Raw genomic sequence first — 18468 nt, 5'->3', positions numbered from 1 at the left:
TGTTCCTCCTACATGCTTTGTCCGATTCGCATGAAAATTTTCACCTAGCACCTGGGGACCGCCCTGGCAAAAAGAGTAATTTGAACATTTTTGAAATTTCAAAAAATAAGAACGCTATAAAATTCTAACTTCCTGTAGATTTTTTGTCAAAAAAGGAAGTGGACCATTTCTCCACATTGCTATGTCCGATTGACATCAAACCTGGGTACTTAGTTCCCCATGTCTTCCTTAGGCACCGTGCACAATTTCAGGCCATCGCCTCTAGGTGGTGCTCTTTAAAATGAAGAAGTTTATATCTCCATAACGGCACGTGTGATTGAAATGAAACTTGGTACGATGCTTGCCCGTGGCTCCCTGAGGCTCGCTAAAAAATGTGTCAACAATCCACCACTAGGTGGCGCTCTAAATCATTTTGAGCTGATTTACATGAAATTTCATGTTTTGGTCCGCACGTGTAACATCGCACTCCACGCAACACGGCCGCAGCACACCCTGAGTTGCGTGGAGTGCGAGGTCCCGCTCAACGCTGCTTGCAGCTTTTAATTATTAAAAGTTGTGCTATTTGTGCATGTACGTTGAAGGGCGTGTCCGTGGCATGCCCTCAAAGTTGGCCATAGTGAATTCCGTGCGCATTAATTATTATTATTATTATTACAATTATTATTATTACTACAATTACTATTATAACTATAATCACTGCTCATTGTTGTCATCATTGTTGTCGTCGTCATCATCATCTTCTTCATGTTCATCATCATTATCACCATCAGTCACTACTATTAGTGTAGTTGTTGCTACTGTTGTTTCTCTCTGTCTCTGTCCTTCTGTTCTTACCTCCGTCTCTGTCCTTCTGTCTTTACCCATTCTCTCTTTCTCTCTCTCTCTCTCTCTCTCTCTTTCTCTCACCCCAACTGATCGAGGCAGACGGCCACTTACCTAGAGCCGGGGGCTGGCCTGAGGTTTCTGCCTCTTAAAAGGAAGTTTTTCTTTTGCGCCGTTGCCAAGTGCTTGCTCATTGTAGAACTTTCCAGCAGGTGTAACTATTGCTTTATATATATATATATATATTAAAAGTGATAGATGTTATGATTATGTTCTGGGGTATTTGAGGAAATAAGTGTGTACATTTACCACCTTATTCCGAATGCAGGCATATTTTGTGTTATATTTCATATATGTTATAATCTTACCAGGTTACAGGTTTGTTTTATTATCATTCCTGGTCTCCAGACAGTGTCTGTGTATGCGTAATTAGTCACAGTGCGCAGGTGGCTCGCCTTTAGGTTGCATTTTCATTCAATTGATGGTCAGGACTGGTACGCCTTGCCGGTGAGTGACTATAAACTAGCATTGCTAGTAATTCAAATCAAGATTTAATATCACATGAATGATTGTATAATTTCATTGGTTAATTCTGGGTTTTGTGTTTGTGTTTTTGTTGCAGGTTTACCACCTAACTAACTAACTAACTAACTAACTATCGAGTTGTATCCGCCGTACTTGCCCTGAAACCCTTCCAGAGGAGAGTTCATTGAGCTATAGCAGGTAGCTTAGTAAAAGACTGGACACTCATGGTGGGATCTATTGAGTCTCTCTAGACCTGCTATATTTTGAAAAGTGTCCTGAGATAACTTTTGTTATGATTTGGCACTATACAAATAAAACTGAATTGAATTGAATAACATAAATATATCTGCTGGAAAGACCTTTTTTCTGTTTGTCAGAACCACACGTGCATCAGTGTTTAATTTGTCTGAACACCTTTCAGTAAAACAAAAGTCAAAATTGCAATTTACAGTAAAGGACAAACTATCTGAAAAAAACAATCAGTAAACATGGCTGAGGTACTAAAAGCTAGCATGGCTATACTTGATCAGTTTTTGATATTCTGTCATATGAATATTTCTGGGTTCAATACATAGCCATATTTAATTTTAAGAATACCATTTTTATACCAAGGTTTCACATTCTATTCTCTATTTCACTGTACCATTAAAACAGTAAGAATAAAAGACAGTGAGTCTAAAGAGCACCATTTGCAAGCTACAGAATGAGCATTCACCAAAGAAAGATTGCAAGTGAAACTCATAATTATCACCTAAGACATCATAATTATGAGATCTGTCTTATACTATTGCAGTGCAGTGTTTACATGCCTTAGTAAATACTCAGCTTCAGCTTGTGCAGAATGAAAAGAAAGAAAAAACTTCTTTTAGCGACTTTTCGCTATTTTCAAAGTTTTCACACATGCTAGCTTCTTCAGCATTAACACTTAACGATGGATTCACCCTCTTCCTCTGCTCTGTCCTGCTCAGTGTGCCAGATGTTTAGTTATTCCCCAGCCTCCTTTAGTGATAATGATACATGTATTAAGTGTAGTTTATTTACTGCGCTGGAGGCGAGGCTTAGTGAACTAGAGGAACGGAACCGCACCACAGAATTATCTTTAGCCGCTATAGTTAGCCAGCCCCCAGTAGTCAGTGCGGGCCGACCGAAGGTAGCTTCTGCTAGCCGTTCCCCGGTAGTTCCCCCGGTAGTTCCCAAGCAGCCGGGAAGACAGGGAGAGTGGGTGACTTTCCGGGAGAAGCATAGCCGCAAACAGAAGAAGCCCACAGTTCACCACGAACCGGTTCACGTTTCTAATCAATTTTCCCTCTTGTTGTGGTTCGGGAGGCACCCTCACCACATTCAAGAGTAGGCTTAAGACATTCCTCTTTGATAAAGCTTATAGTTAGGGCTGGCTTATGTGAGTCCTGAACCATCCCTTAGTTATGCTGATACATACAACATCCACATGAATATTAAAATCACCTACAATAATTACTTTATCTGATTTAACCCTTTAGGCGCCGGGTTTTATTTAGAAAAATACTAGATTTTGACATCTAAATTTCAGAAGGCTCTGGCTTGAAAGTGGTTTGAGATAGAGACAAAGTGTAAATGACACAAATATTGAGAATGACCTAAAGTTTATCTAGGGAGTACATTTCCCCATCTAATTTGCATATTATGACGTCATATGGCGACGGCCATATTGGATTATATAATTTCCATGAAATACCTGATATTTTGAAAGCCTGCAGAGGCCTAATCTGATCTATCCAGATAAAAGTTTGTAGTATTTGTAGTATAGTGTGGAACCTCTCATTGCAAGGCACAGTACAGAGACAATATGAACAATATTGAGACCCCACCACATAGCCTAACAAATGGACAGGTACACATCCGCATCGGATGGCTGCGCCACTGCCGCGCTTGGACGCACTGTGACCGGCGGGGTAGAAAGAGTGAACACTAACGCTGGTCCCAGCGCTATTCTCACCACCCCCGCTACTTCTACCACATCCATTAGCTCCCTTACTGATACTACGAGTTTGTGTAGTACTCCCACCTATGTTGGGCAAAGGGTCATGTGTTTGTGCTTGTGTGTTTTCCCCGCTCTGCCCGGCAGCGCCGGTGCAAAGACGCACCGTGACTATCACGCTCACTAAACGACCGGCCGTCATCTCCCAAAGGTAGATTTTCCCCTTCAGAATCAGAGTCAGCGAACAGGAGACCCATCACTTCCCTAATCATCAACTTTTAGCTTGTCATTTTCGTTTATTTCGTCTCAATAACTCCTAAATCCAGTAATACCGCTTCAGCATAAATAGCACCGTGGCGCACTATTTCCGGTTTCTCGCCCAACAGTTTGGATGGGTCTTCCTCATTTTGCATTGAAACATGACGTTTTTCTGAGCTAAGGTCTAAGTATGGGATGTCTGCCAACTAGTGGAGGGGAGTATGAATGAGATATAACACTCTATTAGGAGAAAACAGCTGTTTGATTTAGTACCGCGTCCTGTCGCAATTTTGCGACTTTGGCGCTTAAAGGGTTAAGGACTAAACTTGATGAAAACTCTGAGAATTCAGATATAAAATCAGAGTACGGGCCAGGAGCACAGTACAAACAGAACTGGCTGCAGTGTTTTGGTAGAGTTCGGTCTTTATAAAGAGTTCGGTCTAGACCTGCTCTATTTGAAAAGTGTCCTAAGATAACTTCTGTTATGAATTGGCGCTATACAAATAAAATTGAATTGAATTGAACTGAATTGAATGCTGCAGCTCATGCACCAATTGAAGGTCACATATCACTCCAGTCTCACCTCCCTTCATTGGTTGCCAGTTTAGTTCAGGGTTGATGTTAAGATTCTTGTCATGGCTCTGCTCCCCACCTGCTCCCTTTGCTCCTCCTCCTTCCCTGTGTGTCTGAGGGTGCGGCCTCCATTCTCCTCACCTGCTGTCTGCTGTCTCACCTGCTCTCAATCATTCATCATGCCTCGGTCTTCAAGAACCCCGGTCTTCCTCCCATTCATCGCCAGATTGTTTCAGCCTATGTGGTGCTAACTCTCATGGCTCCCTTCAGTATTTAGTTAATCAATTCAAGCTCTCTTGTGATTTTCCCTGTGCCTGTTCCCCAGCTAACCATTTCTCTCCTGTGTCCCAGGGTCCCTTTGTGCAGTTTGGCTTCCTGTTTCTGCTCACCTGTGCCTCTGTGTCTCCGGTCTCTTTCGCCATTTCATCCGCCCGTTCCTACTGTGGCCACCCCTCATTCCCCCTGTGTGTGCGTGTGCGCGTGGAATAAAACCCCTTTTAACCTTCCAAACTGTCTGGGTGTCTGCTCCTGGGTCCAGTCCTAACACCAGCCGTGACAATTCTTTTGATAACTTTTAAGACCCAACATGGTGTAGCCCCCAGCTATATTACAGAGCACTTACTATGCTCAGAGTCGGACCTTAGATCCTAAAGCCTGCTTGTCAGTACATTACCTGCTTTTAAATCTTTGCTTAAAACACATCTTTACAGGAAAGCCTTTTTTGATGTCTTACCCTGTGTTGTGTTCTTTTCTTTTATTCCCATATTGTTACTGTATTTTGTATGGCTACTGATATTATATCTTGTTTAATTCTCACTTTATCAAGCCACAGTACAGTGTAAACTCCCAAATTCCTGGAAACACAAGCTTGGTGTTCACGTGTACTCACTCATACTTCTCAGACTACCAATATTTCAAAGCCTCCTTTCAAGCTGCACCTTTTATCTCTGTTTCTCTTCTCTTGTTCAGTTTATTGTGAACTGTCCTCAGCTCCAGAGGAGAATGTTTATGGTGAACTGAGCTACACTCCAGCTGAAAATCTCCTTTCTCTCTCCAAAACCATCTACTTGTATAAAAATGCTTTTCAGTAAAAATCTGCAAAAACAGAAAATATTAAGCTGCAACCAAAAAACATGGAAACTCACATCCTTCCTTTGAATGTCAGCCTAGAAAACAGTTTTTATACAATTAAAATAACTTTCTCCCTCCCCATTTTCCTGTCTGTCTCTTATCTATCCATGTCTATCAAAGGCAAAAAAATTACCCCCTAAACAAATCTTTACACAAACAAACAAAAAAAACTCACCTAGGTTGAGGTAGAAGGCCAGTTTTCCTCTGTGAAGCTCAAGGGTGATATAATCTCCCCTCTGTCCCTCCCCGTGCAGCAAAACCCCCTCGGCCTGACGGCTTTTGAAGCGCAGAGTGATCACATCCTTCACTGTCGACATGGACTTCTGGTTGAAACGATACAGCAAAGAGCTTCTGCCATCAAAGTCCGCCACATCTGACTCTAAAAAGTAAAAATAAAGTAAATGGTAATGGTAAATGGACCTGTACTTGTATAGCGCCTTTCTAGTCTTCCAAACACTCAAAGCACTTTTACACTACGTGCCATATTCGCCCTCTCACACACATTCACAAAGCGATGGCAAAGCACATCGAACAGAAACTAACTCATTCATACACATTCACAATGTGAATGAGCAATTTGGGGTTCAGTATCTTGCTCAAGGATACTTTGACATGTGGCAGGAGGAGCCGGCAATCGAGCCAACAACCTTCCCATTAGGGGACGACCCGCTATGCCTCTGAGCCACAGCTCCCCCAGTCAAAGTCATCAGAATAACGTAATACACTCTGGATAACACATGCTACATGCTTGGATGCAGAACCGAAGCAGGCATGGCTGGTTTTTAATGAATGATTCAATGATTCAAGTTATATTACGTACAATTTTAATGGGTTCAGTAATGTGGCTACATGGGACGAAAGATTTCCAATCCAAGATTTAAAAAATCGGGGGAACTAAACCTGTTGGGAAATGTCCCTGCCCAATTCCCCAGCAACAACCTTCACGAAAAGCAGCAATTATCACATTAGCTTCAGGCTACTGTACCCTTGCTACTTTTTAAAAACTGAATTACATGTTCTGTGTGTCATTGAATGATGCAATGCTAACTGACACCGCTGCTGTGTGTTGCACTATGGTGCCTGTAGAAAAAATAACAACAAAAAAAACATAACCAGCCATTAAATTTGCATGCCAGGCCATGTGGATCAGTTGGCTTCCACCCCTAAAAATGCCTGGGCACCCCAGGTCAAATCACAAACTTTGGTTTGGTTGATATAAACCCTTAAATTCACTGACACAGATGTGTGACTAATTTAACTTTATCTATGGTCCATTTCAATTATACTGTATATTACTTCATCCCTGCTTTTTCCTGTTACTTATTATGACTAACTTTCATTTTACCTGTATGGTAAAAGGAGACCTTTAAATATGAACTTGTTCATTTGCTGTGCTTAACTGGACTTTTATTGTGATGGGTCACCTCATCCGGTCACTTCCGGTGACTGTAACCTGATGCAGCTTAATGACCTTCAATGTCCAGGTGATAAAACTCATGGCATGGCATAATTCTTGTACTCTTCTCTCCTTTCTACTCTCTTCGCTCACCTCACTCGCCCACACCGGGTGTTACGTCTTTGGACCTCGGTGTGGCCTGGCCACCAGCAAAAAAAAGGATTAAAGCAGGGCAAGGCAATTAATAATTTAATGATTAATCCAATTTCTGAAGAAATTGTTTAGTGTTAATAGTTATGAGACTGATCAATCACTTATTGACTATTGTTTCCCTTATTTAAGAGTGGTGCCCCGAGGAACTTTACTATTCAATATTTAAGTCTTTTCTATTATCTTTTGATAATTATAAACTTTGATAACCAAAATTAATTGATTACACTAATACATTGTACCAACAAATGGTAGCACTGTGATTTATCATAGCACCTACATGCCAGAATTTCAAAATTCAAGATAGATATATGTAATTTAATGATGATGATATTACAGGCTTATTTGAAAAGAATAGTTTTGGCAAAATAACAACGTTTGGCTGTCCATATTTCTTAAAACTAACTATACAAAATAAAAGACAATGTATGATTGTTTCATTCATAATGAAGTGCCTCATTATTTCAAACCAGTCAATTTAAAGCAGTCTTCTTGGCTGTGCAGTAAAAGTAATGTTCTGTGACCAAAGAATATAATACTGTAATATCTCCATGTCAAATCTCATCTGCACGTCTTCCACAGTTTATATCTCCTTACCAAACCGGCTTCAGTTTGTCCTGGAAAACATGGCTGAGCTACATTATTAGCTGTGGGTTGTTGGGTTGTCTTTTTTTCCCTTGGCTTTACTTTTTACGTTTCTCCTCCCCAGAGACTCTCCTGCAGAGATTTATGAATTTATAGATTTCTAGCCTGTAACGCAGCAGGATGCGCTGCGCTGACAACTCCTCTCCACCCCCACCCACCCCCCACACACCCACAAACAGTCTTCACATTCTATTTGAGATATTGTATGAAAAGAATATAGACATATTAGCATGTTTTCCTCTTCTAGCCTAGAAGTCTATTTTCTGATCTGTTACTGATTTAATCTGGTGTTCATCAGGGGCGAATGTAGAGAAATATTTATTGGTTTTTCCAGAAGGTGGCATGGCGTAGCATAAATATCTGCTGATTTAATCACAAAAAATCCCATATATCAATATTTATTTCCAATTGATTGCCCGGTGCCCTGCCAACCTTGGGAAAATATTAAATGCCATAATGGAGTAATGCTTAGTTCACATGCTGTGTTACCTGCTTTAATTATAACTACATTAGTGTATGTGTGTTACTAAACTATTCACATTCCAATTTCTCAGTTGATTGTCTGCCTGTCCAGACCATGTCTTTCTCTGTCCACTGCTTTCTGCAACCTTTGCCTCTCCCTGTCTCTCTGTATCATATTTTACCAGAAAAACACTGCCTGACCTTGATGGTGATAATTTTAATTTGAATATTCAGCTTTTATTAGCAGTTTTATTTACTGCATAATTGTATTACATATAATTGATTGCATATTTATAAGCTATAGGAACACAAGGTTCCAGGCTTGAGCTCGTCTGCAGGCAAAGTTGAGGGTGGCAAGGCATATGGCATTGATACTGAACATTTAATAGTCTTCCCACATAATCCTTTTCTATCTGACCATTATTTAATAACTTTTGAATTCATACTATTAGATTATAAGCCATTAGGCAAAACTTCCTACAGCAGATGTCTATCTGACAGTGCTGTAGCTAAATTTAAGGAGGAGATTCCTTCAGTGTTTAATTCAATGCCATGTCTGAATTTAACAGAGTCCTATAACGACTTTAGTCCCTCTGAAATTGATAATCTTGTCGATAGTGCTACAGGCTCACTACGATCAACATTGGACTCTATCGCTCCTATAAAAAGGAAATTATTAAAACATAGGAGACTAGCCCCGTGGTATAACCACCAAACCCGCCAGTTAAAACAAATAGCTAGGAAATCTGAAAGGAAATGGCGCTCTTCCAAATTATCAGAATATCGCTCAATTTGGCAAGATAATCTTAAAATTTATAGAAAGGCCCTCCGTAATGCCAGAGGAGCCTATTACTCAGCACTAATAGAAGAAAATAAGAATAACCCTAGGTTCCTCTTCAGCACTGTAGCCAGGCTGACAGAGAGTCACAGCTCTATTGAGCCACATATCCCCATAAACTTAAGTAGCAATGACTTCATGAGCTTCTTCTATAATAAAATTATTACTATTAGAGAGAAAATTGGTCACCAACCATCAACAGTTATCGGTGGCTCTCCAAGTTTAGGGACTTCTGCCAGTGTAGACTTAGATGTATGTTTGGACTGTTTTTCTGCTGTCGATCTTCGTCAGTTGACTTCAATCATTTCTTCGTCGAAGCCATCAACCTGTCTATTAGACCCGATCCCAACTAGGCTGCTTAAAGAAGTTGTTCCCTTAATTGGCACTTCTTTACTGGATATGATTAATCTTTCTTTATTATCAGGATATGTACCACAGTCCTTTAAAGTAGCTGTAATTAAATCCCTTCTTAAAAAGCCCACTCTTGACCCAGGGGTTTTAGCCCACTATAGACCGATTTCTAACCTCCCCTTCCTCTCTAAGATCCTGGAGAAAGTAGTCGCCAAAGAGTTGTGTGACTTTCTACATAACAATAGTTTACTTGAGGATTTTCAATCAGGATTTAGAGTTCCTCACGGCACAGAGACAGCTCTGGTTAAAGTGAATAATGACCTTCTGATTGCTTCTGACAATGGACTTGTCTCTGTACTTGTATTATTAGATCTTAGTGCTGCATTTGACACCATTGACCATAATATTCTTTTACAGAGACTTGAGCATCAAATTGGCATTAAAGGAACCGCACTAAGCTGGTTTAAGTCATATTTATCAGATCGCTCGCAGTTTGTACATGTTAACGATGAATCTTCAATAAATACTACAGTTAGTCATGGAGTTCCACAAGGTTCTGTACTTGGACCAGTACTATTTACTTCATATATTCTCCCTTTAGGCAACATTATTAGGAATCACTCCATTAACTTTCACTGTTATGCAGATGATACGCAGTTATATCTATCGGTCAAGCCTGATGAAATTAATCAGTTATCTAAATTACAAACATGTCTTAAGGATATAAAATCCTGGATGACCAGCAATTTTCTGATGTTAAACTCAGAAAAAAACGAAATTCTTGTTCTTGGCCCCAAAAACCTTAGAGACTCACTGTCTAAAGATATAGTTACTCTAGATGGCATTGACTTGTCCTCTAGCACCACTGTCAGGAATCTTGGAGTTATCTTTGATCAGGATTTGTCATTTAACTCCAACATAAAGCAGACCTCTAGGACTGCCTTCTTTCATTTACGTAATATTAGAAAAATTAGACACATACTATCACAGACAGATGCAGAAAAACTAATCCATGCATTTGTTACTTCAAGGCTGGATTACTGCAACTCTTTATTATCAGGTTGCCCCAATAAGTCCATTAAAACGCTCCAATTAATTCAGAACGCTGCAGCACGAGTACTGACAGGAACTAGAAAAAGAGATCACATCTCTCCTGTACTAGCTTCTCTGCATTGGCTCCCTGTAAAATGTAGAACAGAATTAAAAATCCTCCTCCTCACCTATAAAGCTCTTCATGGTCAGGCCCCTTCATATCTTAAAGAGCTCATAGTACCCTATTACCCCACTAGAACACTATGTTCTCTGAATGCTGGGCTACTTGTGGTTCCTATAGTCTCTAAAAGTAGAACAGGAGCCAGAGCCTTCAGTTACCAAGCTCCTCTCCTGTGGAACCAGCTTCCAGTTGTGGTTTGGGAGGCAGACACCCTCACCACATTCAAGAATAGGCTTAAGACATTCCTCTTTGATAAAGCTTATAGTTAGGGCTGGATCAGGTGAGTCCTGAACCATCCCTTAGTTATGCTGCTATAGGCCTAGACTATCAGGGGATTTCCCATGGTGCACTGAGCTCCTCCCTTCCTCTCTCTTTCTGCACTCAGTCATGTTCCATTAATGCATGTTACTAACTTCACTTCTTCCCCGGAGTTCTTGTGCTTTCTCGTCTCGCAGGTTCTTGTCGATCCTGGTGGAGCCTCCTGCCATGGTCCTGCTAGATTGCCATTGCCAATACTGTTGTTGCTGTGCACCTGTCTGTCTGTCTGTCTGTCTCTCGCTCTCTCTCTCTCTGTCTCTCTCTCTTTCTCTCTCTCACCCCAACTGGTCGAGACAGACGACCACCCACCTAGAGCCGGAGGATCTGTCCTAGGTTTCTGCCTTTTAACAGGCAGTTTTTCCTTGCCCTTGTCGCCAAGTGCTTGCTCATGGTGGTACTGTTGGGTCTCTGTAATTAATGTTTTAAAGAGTTCGGTCTAGACCTGCTCTATTTGAAAAGTGTCCTGAGATAACTTCTGTGATGGATTGGCGCTATACAAATAAAATTGAATTGAATTGAATTGAATTGAATACAGTAGATTATGATCTGAACTTCAGGGTGTGTCACTCACTGTAGGAGCAGCCGTACACCTCCACTCTGAGGCCCAGCCAGTTGCTGGGGTTCCAGTCCACAGGGACAAAACGCAGGAAACGGGTTCTCATGGAGTGGGACAGCTTGTTCGGGATGACGTCGTCTGAATTAACATTCCCCACAAAAGTCTGAAGGACAAGACAGAGAAAGAGATCATGGTTATGATGGCAACATTTAATGATGTTTCACTGAGAAATAACAGACATGATCTCAGATCTGATATTTCCACTGGGGAGTGGAAACATTTTTTTTTTTTAGCTGAATGCCTAAAATCCAAGCAGAAGAAAACGTATAAATCATATGAATAGCAAAATGCTGACAGGGCAAACCCAGGGGCAATGTCTTTTTCCTCTGCTTGAACATACTATTTGATGAAAAGAGATGTGATGCAGAAATATGAGAATATCCAGTCCATCGTGGTGAGGCACAAGAGGGGAAATAAGGGGTCTCGCACTGTGTCTACTCCCTGGGAAATAACAACCCACACATCTGAGATGTCATTATTCATTTCCACCTCAGTCCAAGCAGCAGAAAAAAACAAGAGGAGGTTGCAACTGCAGCTCTGGCACAGATAACTAGGAACTGGTTAAAACCTGCAACACTTCCCTTACCTCATCACCTAAACCGGTGCTTCCCTAACTGTTTTCAGTAATGTACCTACTTTGAAATAAAGTACCCCCTGACCAGTGCAAAAACAGATTTGGTAGATAAAAAATGTTTGCATAAAGAAATATAATACAGCATAATCCGTAACTGAAAAACACTAAAATGCCATTCCAAATGTTAAGAATCCATCACTAAATTCCTGGCAGACGAGGTTTTTGTTATCATGCATGCAAGACGGCAGTGAAGTTGCACTGAACTGATCAAACTCTTTCCAGGGGTTTTAAAGTATGGAGCCAGGACGGTGACTTTAAAATTTGGCATCCCAAAAAACAATTGGCATTGAAAACAAACCAGTACTGAAAAAGGAAACATTGGCATTGAAAACAGTTGGCACTGAAAAAATAAACTAATTAAAATAATTAAAATCTTAAAATCTTTTTTTTTTCTTTTTTTTTTTTTCAGTGTCACTGATTTACAGTTTCAACTTTCTGTCACTGTTTTGGCATTGAGAGGAGGGGTCTGAGGGGAGGGGCAAGTAGAGTGTGGTTTGCATATAATTTGCATATCGGCATACCCTCCGTCCGCTCTGAAGCCTCTGGCATGGTGGCATTACTAAAATAGTAAAAATAGAAAAGTAAAGCCCTTTTCGCATGGGACTAGTATTACCTGGGGACACACAAACACATAAAACAAATCCAACAGAAAAACGCAGCAACAGAAAATTGCTGCAATCACAGAAACGAAGCAGAAGCAAAAACTTACAAACCCTCAAAACAAATGCCAAAGAAAAATACTCGCTCGACAAAACGGAAGTGCGCCAGGCCACTAGGGGGACCCGACCTGAGGGATGGACCAGTCCTGTGGGACCAGACCCGAAAGACATGAAGAAGAAGAAGAAGAAGAAGAAGAAGAAGAAGAAAGTTGGCTAAGTCAGGGCGTGCTTGAGCATGAGTAGTGAGTAGACGTGTCTTCCACAGCTCCCGCAGAAATCTATCAAATTTATACATTTTGGACCTTGTAACCGTTCAAACTCCGTTGGAAACACACACCAAGTGACTTTATTACCTTATGAGTGGATGAATGCCTCCCAAACCGGCCAAACAACAAAGTGGGAAAGCCACAACACGGGGCGACTCGAACTCCTCGGCTAGCAGAAACAGGTGCTAATGCTAATAACATGGATGCGCTGGCAAATGCAGTAACTGCTGTGCAAGCCTCTATCAACTCGTTTCGGGAGGAGAACCGGGCGTCTATTGCTTTTTTACATTCGATCCTGAATTTGTATGGCCAACGAATTACTGATATAGACGAGGCTGAATGAGTTCGACAAGAGACTGAGCAACGTGGAAGCTTCCCAAACTTCGCTGGCTAAAGAGAACGGTGCTTTGAGGGAGAAGGTGGCGTACTTGGAAAACTACACTAGACGGCAGAATATACGCATTGTGGGGATATCAGAAAATGCGGAGGACCAACAGAATTCATCACCAAACTACTCATCGATGTGCTTGGGGAAGACAGTTTTGAGAAGCCGCCGTCGGTGGATAGAGCCCAGAGGAGTTTGGCCCCAAAACCAGCTGATGGCGACAATAGACCACGGCCATTCATTGTCAAGCTCCATCACTTTCAAACCAAAGAGTTGATCCTACGCCTCGCCAGACAGAAGGGCCCACTCTTCTTCAAAGGATCAAGATTTCACATCTTTCCTGACTACAGCCCGGATGTCAACAAACGACGCACAGCCTTCTCCGAGTCCAAAAAGAAGCTCCACGGTGCAAAGATCCAGTTCGGCCTCTACTACCCAGCCACTCTGCAGTTCACACACAACGGGAAGCGTATGAAGTTCACCGAAATCTGTGCAAACAATCCAGTCGTTCATAGATATACATAAACTTATAGACCCATGGAGATTTAAACATCCCACCAAAAGGGAGTATTCGTATTACTCTAATGTACACAAGTCATTTTCCAGGATAGATTTTTTTTTGGTTGACCCCTATCTGCTTAGTGTTATTAGAGATTGCAAATATGATCCAATCATTATTTCTGATCACGCCCCGGTTAGTATTAAGGTAACTCTTCCGACTCAGAGGACAAAACGGACATGGCAGCTTCACACACTCCTGCTGGCTGATTCAGACTTCGTGAAGTTCATTACAGAACAAATAGATTTCTTTCTGCAGGTAAATAAGACTGATGGCGTCTCAGCCTCAACCCTCTGGGAGACACTTAAAGCGTATCTTAGGGGACAGATTATTTCTTGCTCTGCTTATATTAGGAAAATGAAGTATAAGAATATTGAGGAGCTTTCTTCAGAAATTAAGGCTCTGGATGGACTCATATCTGGTTCTCCGACCCCTGATTTGACTAGGAGGAGAGTAGGCTTACAAACTGAAATTGATCTCTTAACTACCACCCAAGCGGAGAGGCTCATTTTTAAGTCCCGTAGTAGATTCTATGAAGAGGAGGATAAACCTTCCAAACTATTAGCTAGTCAACTCCGCCAAAAAGCGGCGTCCCGTACTATTTCGCAAATTATGCTACCTGATAGCTCCTCAACGGAGGATCATCAGGCTATTAACAACTGCTATCTAAATTATACTCTTCAGACTCAACACCAGATCACAACCAATTTGACGCTTTTTTTCCTGATCTGAACGTCCCTACAATTGACTCTGACTCTAAAGAACGATTGGAACAAAATCTGACACTGGAGGAAATTAACAATGCAATAATGTCCCTTCAGAACGGAAAAGCCCCTGGCCCGGACAGGTTTCCAACTGACTTTTTAAAAAAATTTAAAGATAAACTTGCCTCTCTTCTTCTGTCAGTCTATGCAGAAGCACTGGAAAATAACACTCTTCCGCCTACGCCACCAACATGCCAGGCATCTACTACACTGTTATTAAAGAAGAATAAAGACCCTTGAGATTGCTCATCTTATAGACCAATCAGCTTGACGAACTGTGACGGTAAAGTGTTCTCAAAGGCCATTGCACTCCGGCTTGAAACAATTCTTCCTCATATCATTTCGGAGGACCAGACTGGGTTTATCCAGGGCAGACAATCCTATTTTAACCTGAGACGTTTGTTTAATATCATCTATACTGAATCTAGCACTTCATCCCCAGAAGCAGTAATATCGCTTGATGCCGAAAAGGTGTTTGATAGGGTTGAGTGGGATTATCTTTTTCATACACTTGGCAGGTTTGGTTTTGGCCCTAACTTCACTCACCTTATCAAGCTCATTTCAATGATCCAACTGCCTCAGTTTATACCAATGGTATCTCATCTGAGTATTTTCCTCTTCACAGAGGGACAAAACAAGGGGATCCAGTGAGTCCGTTGCTTTTTGTTTTAGCTATAGAACCACTTGCCATAGCTCTTAGATGCAATAATAGTATACAAGGTATCTCACGTCGTGGCCTAACTCACACTGTCTCGCTTTATGCAGACGATTTGTTACTATATGTCACCAACCCCATTACAACTACCCCTGAAATCCTTAGAATCTTGCAGGAATTTGGAAATATATCTGGGTATAAACTAAATTTTAATAAAAGCGAATATTTCCCCATTAGTAGTAATGCCAGAGAATATCCCAATCTGCCATTTAAGTTGTCCGCCGAGTCCTTTACATATCTGGGTGTAAAAGTCACCAAATCCTATTACAGTCTATTTAAAAGTAACCTCACTCCTCTGTTGAAACAGTGTAGAACAAATTCTGTAAAGATGAATATTGTACCAAAGTTTCTATATTTATTTCAGGCGTTGCCTGTTTATATACCATAATCTTTTTTCAAGGCATTTAATCAAATGATTTCTTCCTTTATATGGAATAATAAATCAGCTCGCATAAGAAAAGAATTTATGGAAAGACCAAAAGGTGTAGGTGGGCTTTCACTTCCAAATTTGTGCACGTATTATTGGACTGCAAATTTGAATGCCATCTCTCTGTGAAAAGATTGGAATGATAGGATTCCTGCATGGCTCCAGATTGAAAAGGTTACAAGCAGCCCACACTCACTCCCTGCTTTACTCTGCGCAACCCTACCAACACTAGTTAATAATATTAAGGATAATATAATTGTAACTCAATCACTACGCATCGTAAATCAGTTCAAAAGATGTCTGGGTATTCAGAGTATTTCTATTCACTCACCAATAATACATAATCATCTTTTTCAACCATCCTTAATGGACAATGGCTTCAAAATTTGGTATCACAAAGGCATTCATAGTATTGAGGACCTGTATGTTAATGATACTTTTGCTAACTTTGAACAACTATCCAGAAAATTTGGTCTGACCAATAATCATTTTTTTTACGATACTTGCAAATTAGAGATTTTACTCGTAAAAAGTTTGCTAATTTACACTCCCTTCTCCTTCCTGTTTGGATTCCCTATTAAAGGTCAATATGCTGAATAAGAGCAGAATATCATTTATTTATTCCCATATCATGGATAGCTGCAACCTCTATGCAAATCTCTATTTCACATATTCGAGAACAGTGGGAAAATGACTTGGGTGCCCAGCTGTCTGATGAGGAATGGGATATGGCTCTTACTAGAGTCCACTCTTCTTCCATATGTTCCAGACAGGCTTTAATACAATTTAAAGTGTTACACAGGTTGCACTTCTCAAAAGATAAATTAGCAAGAATATTTCCAAACATAGATAGATGTAAACAGACTCCAGCTACTTCCTATCATATGTTCTGGTCTTGTCCGAAACTTGTCCCTTTCTGGTCATCATTTTTTGAAGTCATCTCTAATGCTTATGCTTATAACATCTCACCTTCTCCCTTGGTTGCTGTTTTTGGTTGGTTTTCTGATACAACGAGATCTGTTCCCCCTGTTCATTTACAGAGGGTCATTGCCTTTTCCTCCTTATTAGCTAGGCGCTTGAGTTTATTTAAATGGAAAGCTGCTACTCCTCCATCCCACCACCACTGGATTAGGGACGTTATGCAGAATGTTAAACTGGAAAAAATCAGATGTACCCTCAACAGATTCTACAAAACCTGGAACCCTCTGATAACTTATGTGAACAATTTACCTGGTCTGGAACTGGAACTCTGAATGTTTACTCCTGCCCTTGGTTAGTCCTGTAATAAGGAAAGTCTGTTGTCTGTGACAAGTCTGTCAGATTGATTTTGGGTCTGGTCTGTGTCTTTTTCTTGTTGGGATTGTTTTTCTATGGTTATTTGTAAAATAGAGAGTATAAATATGATTGTTTTATATGATAATTGAAGAATTACAAATAAAGTGTTTTAAAAAAAAAAGAAAGTCGGCTAAGTTAAGTTGGCTAAGAGGACAGTAAAAAGGGAAATTTTCCTTTATGTCTTTTTTTAAACACTTGGCCGTAATCTTTTATAATATTATAATATTATAATTATATTATAATAATAAAATATAATTATAATATTATAGTATATTATTAAAATTATGTTACATTTTTATAATAATATAATATTATAGAAGAATATTATTATATTATAATAATGATAATATTCTTCTATAATATTATAATTATATAATAATAATATTAAATAATATTAAATAATGCGGCTGTGGCGCAGAGGCAGAGCGGGTCGTCCCCACATGTCGAAGTATCCTTGAGCAAGATACTGAACCCCAAATTGCTCATTCACATTATGAATGTGTATGAATGAGTTAGTTTCTGTTCGATGGGCTTTGCCATCACCAGAGCATGTGAGCGGAGCGGACTGGGTGAAAATTTCCACTCCTCGCTCACAGACCTGTCAATTTGCGCTGCTCATCAGCTCCGTCTGGTTCTGCGCATTCTCTGCTCCGCTCCATCATAAATTTTATCCCACTCCGCTCGCTCACCACTCCGCTCAAAAAAAAACCCTGCATCATACAACCCTCACCTGCAATCTTCTATTCACAAATAAAAGACTAGCTCACCTTTTGATTTCGCAGTGTGTTCCTGTAGTAGACTGCCGTGTTTCCGAGAAATGTGTCTTTTTAGATTCCAAAACGAGTCTTTACCGACTGCAACAATGTCGCCGCATTCGGTTGCTATGTATACTAATTTTATGGTTTTAATATAAATAATAAATAATATAACATTTGAATAATTTTTTTTTATAGAGTTAGGGTTAGCATTTTACTGTGTAGTATTTTATAATTTTATTTTTATTGCTATTATTTATTTTTCTAACTACCCATCTTTAATTTACGGAGCCCCCCGAGGTGACATGGAGAAAAAAAAAAAAAAAGTGATGAGAAAAACCCACCCGACCCGTCCTGAAACACGGACCAAGGAGTCTAACGCGCCCGGTATACTCGCCACATAACGCACGCGGGAGTCAGAGGGTGAAGCAAAACCCGTGGCGCAATGAAAGTTTGAACTCGAGATCTCGACTTTGTAACAGGAGAAAAAAAAAAATTAAAATTTAAAATTAAAAAAAAGAAAAAAAGCATTGCGAGACCTTGGCTTTGTAAGTCGAGATCTCGACTTTGTAACTTGTACGTTTTTTTTCCACTAAAATTAGGTTGTAGTTCTTCATGTTACCAGCAGGAGGCAATCGAACTATATTAAAGATT

The 18468-nt window shown here is 40.3% G+C and overlaps 1 protein-coding gene across 4 annotated transcripts in view; it reads right to left on the bottom strand.

The window, feature by feature from the left end:
* Positions 1-18468, bottom strand: part of LOC127365278 (contactin-associated protein-like 5) — a 293853-nt gene that overhangs the window by 109550 nt on the left and 165835 nt on the right. For 3 of the 4 annotated variants that reach the window (XM_051403188.1, XM_051403191.1, XM_051403189.1), the window contains 2 exons: positions 11271-11418; positions 5442-5645 (listed from right to left, as the gene is read on the bottom strand). In XM_051403188.1, the coding sequence (XP_051259148.1) occupies positions 5442-5645; positions 11271-11418 (352 nt within the window). The remainder of the gene's footprint in view (positions 1-5441; positions 5646-11270; positions 11419-18468) is intronic. The other variant, XM_051403190.1, reaches the window with a different exon arrangement.

The sequence above is a fragment of the Dicentrarchus labrax genome, unplaced genomic scaffold (assembly GCF_905237075.1).
Source record: "Dicentrarchus labrax unplaced genomic scaffold, dlabrax2021, whole genome shotgun sequence".
In the NCBI taxonomy this organism is placed as follows: Eukaryota; Metazoa; Chordata; class Actinopteri; family Moronidae; genus Dicentrarchus; species Dicentrarchus labrax.
Note: the sequence above shows the minus strand (reverse complement) of the source record. Positions and strands in the feature narration are given on the sequence as shown.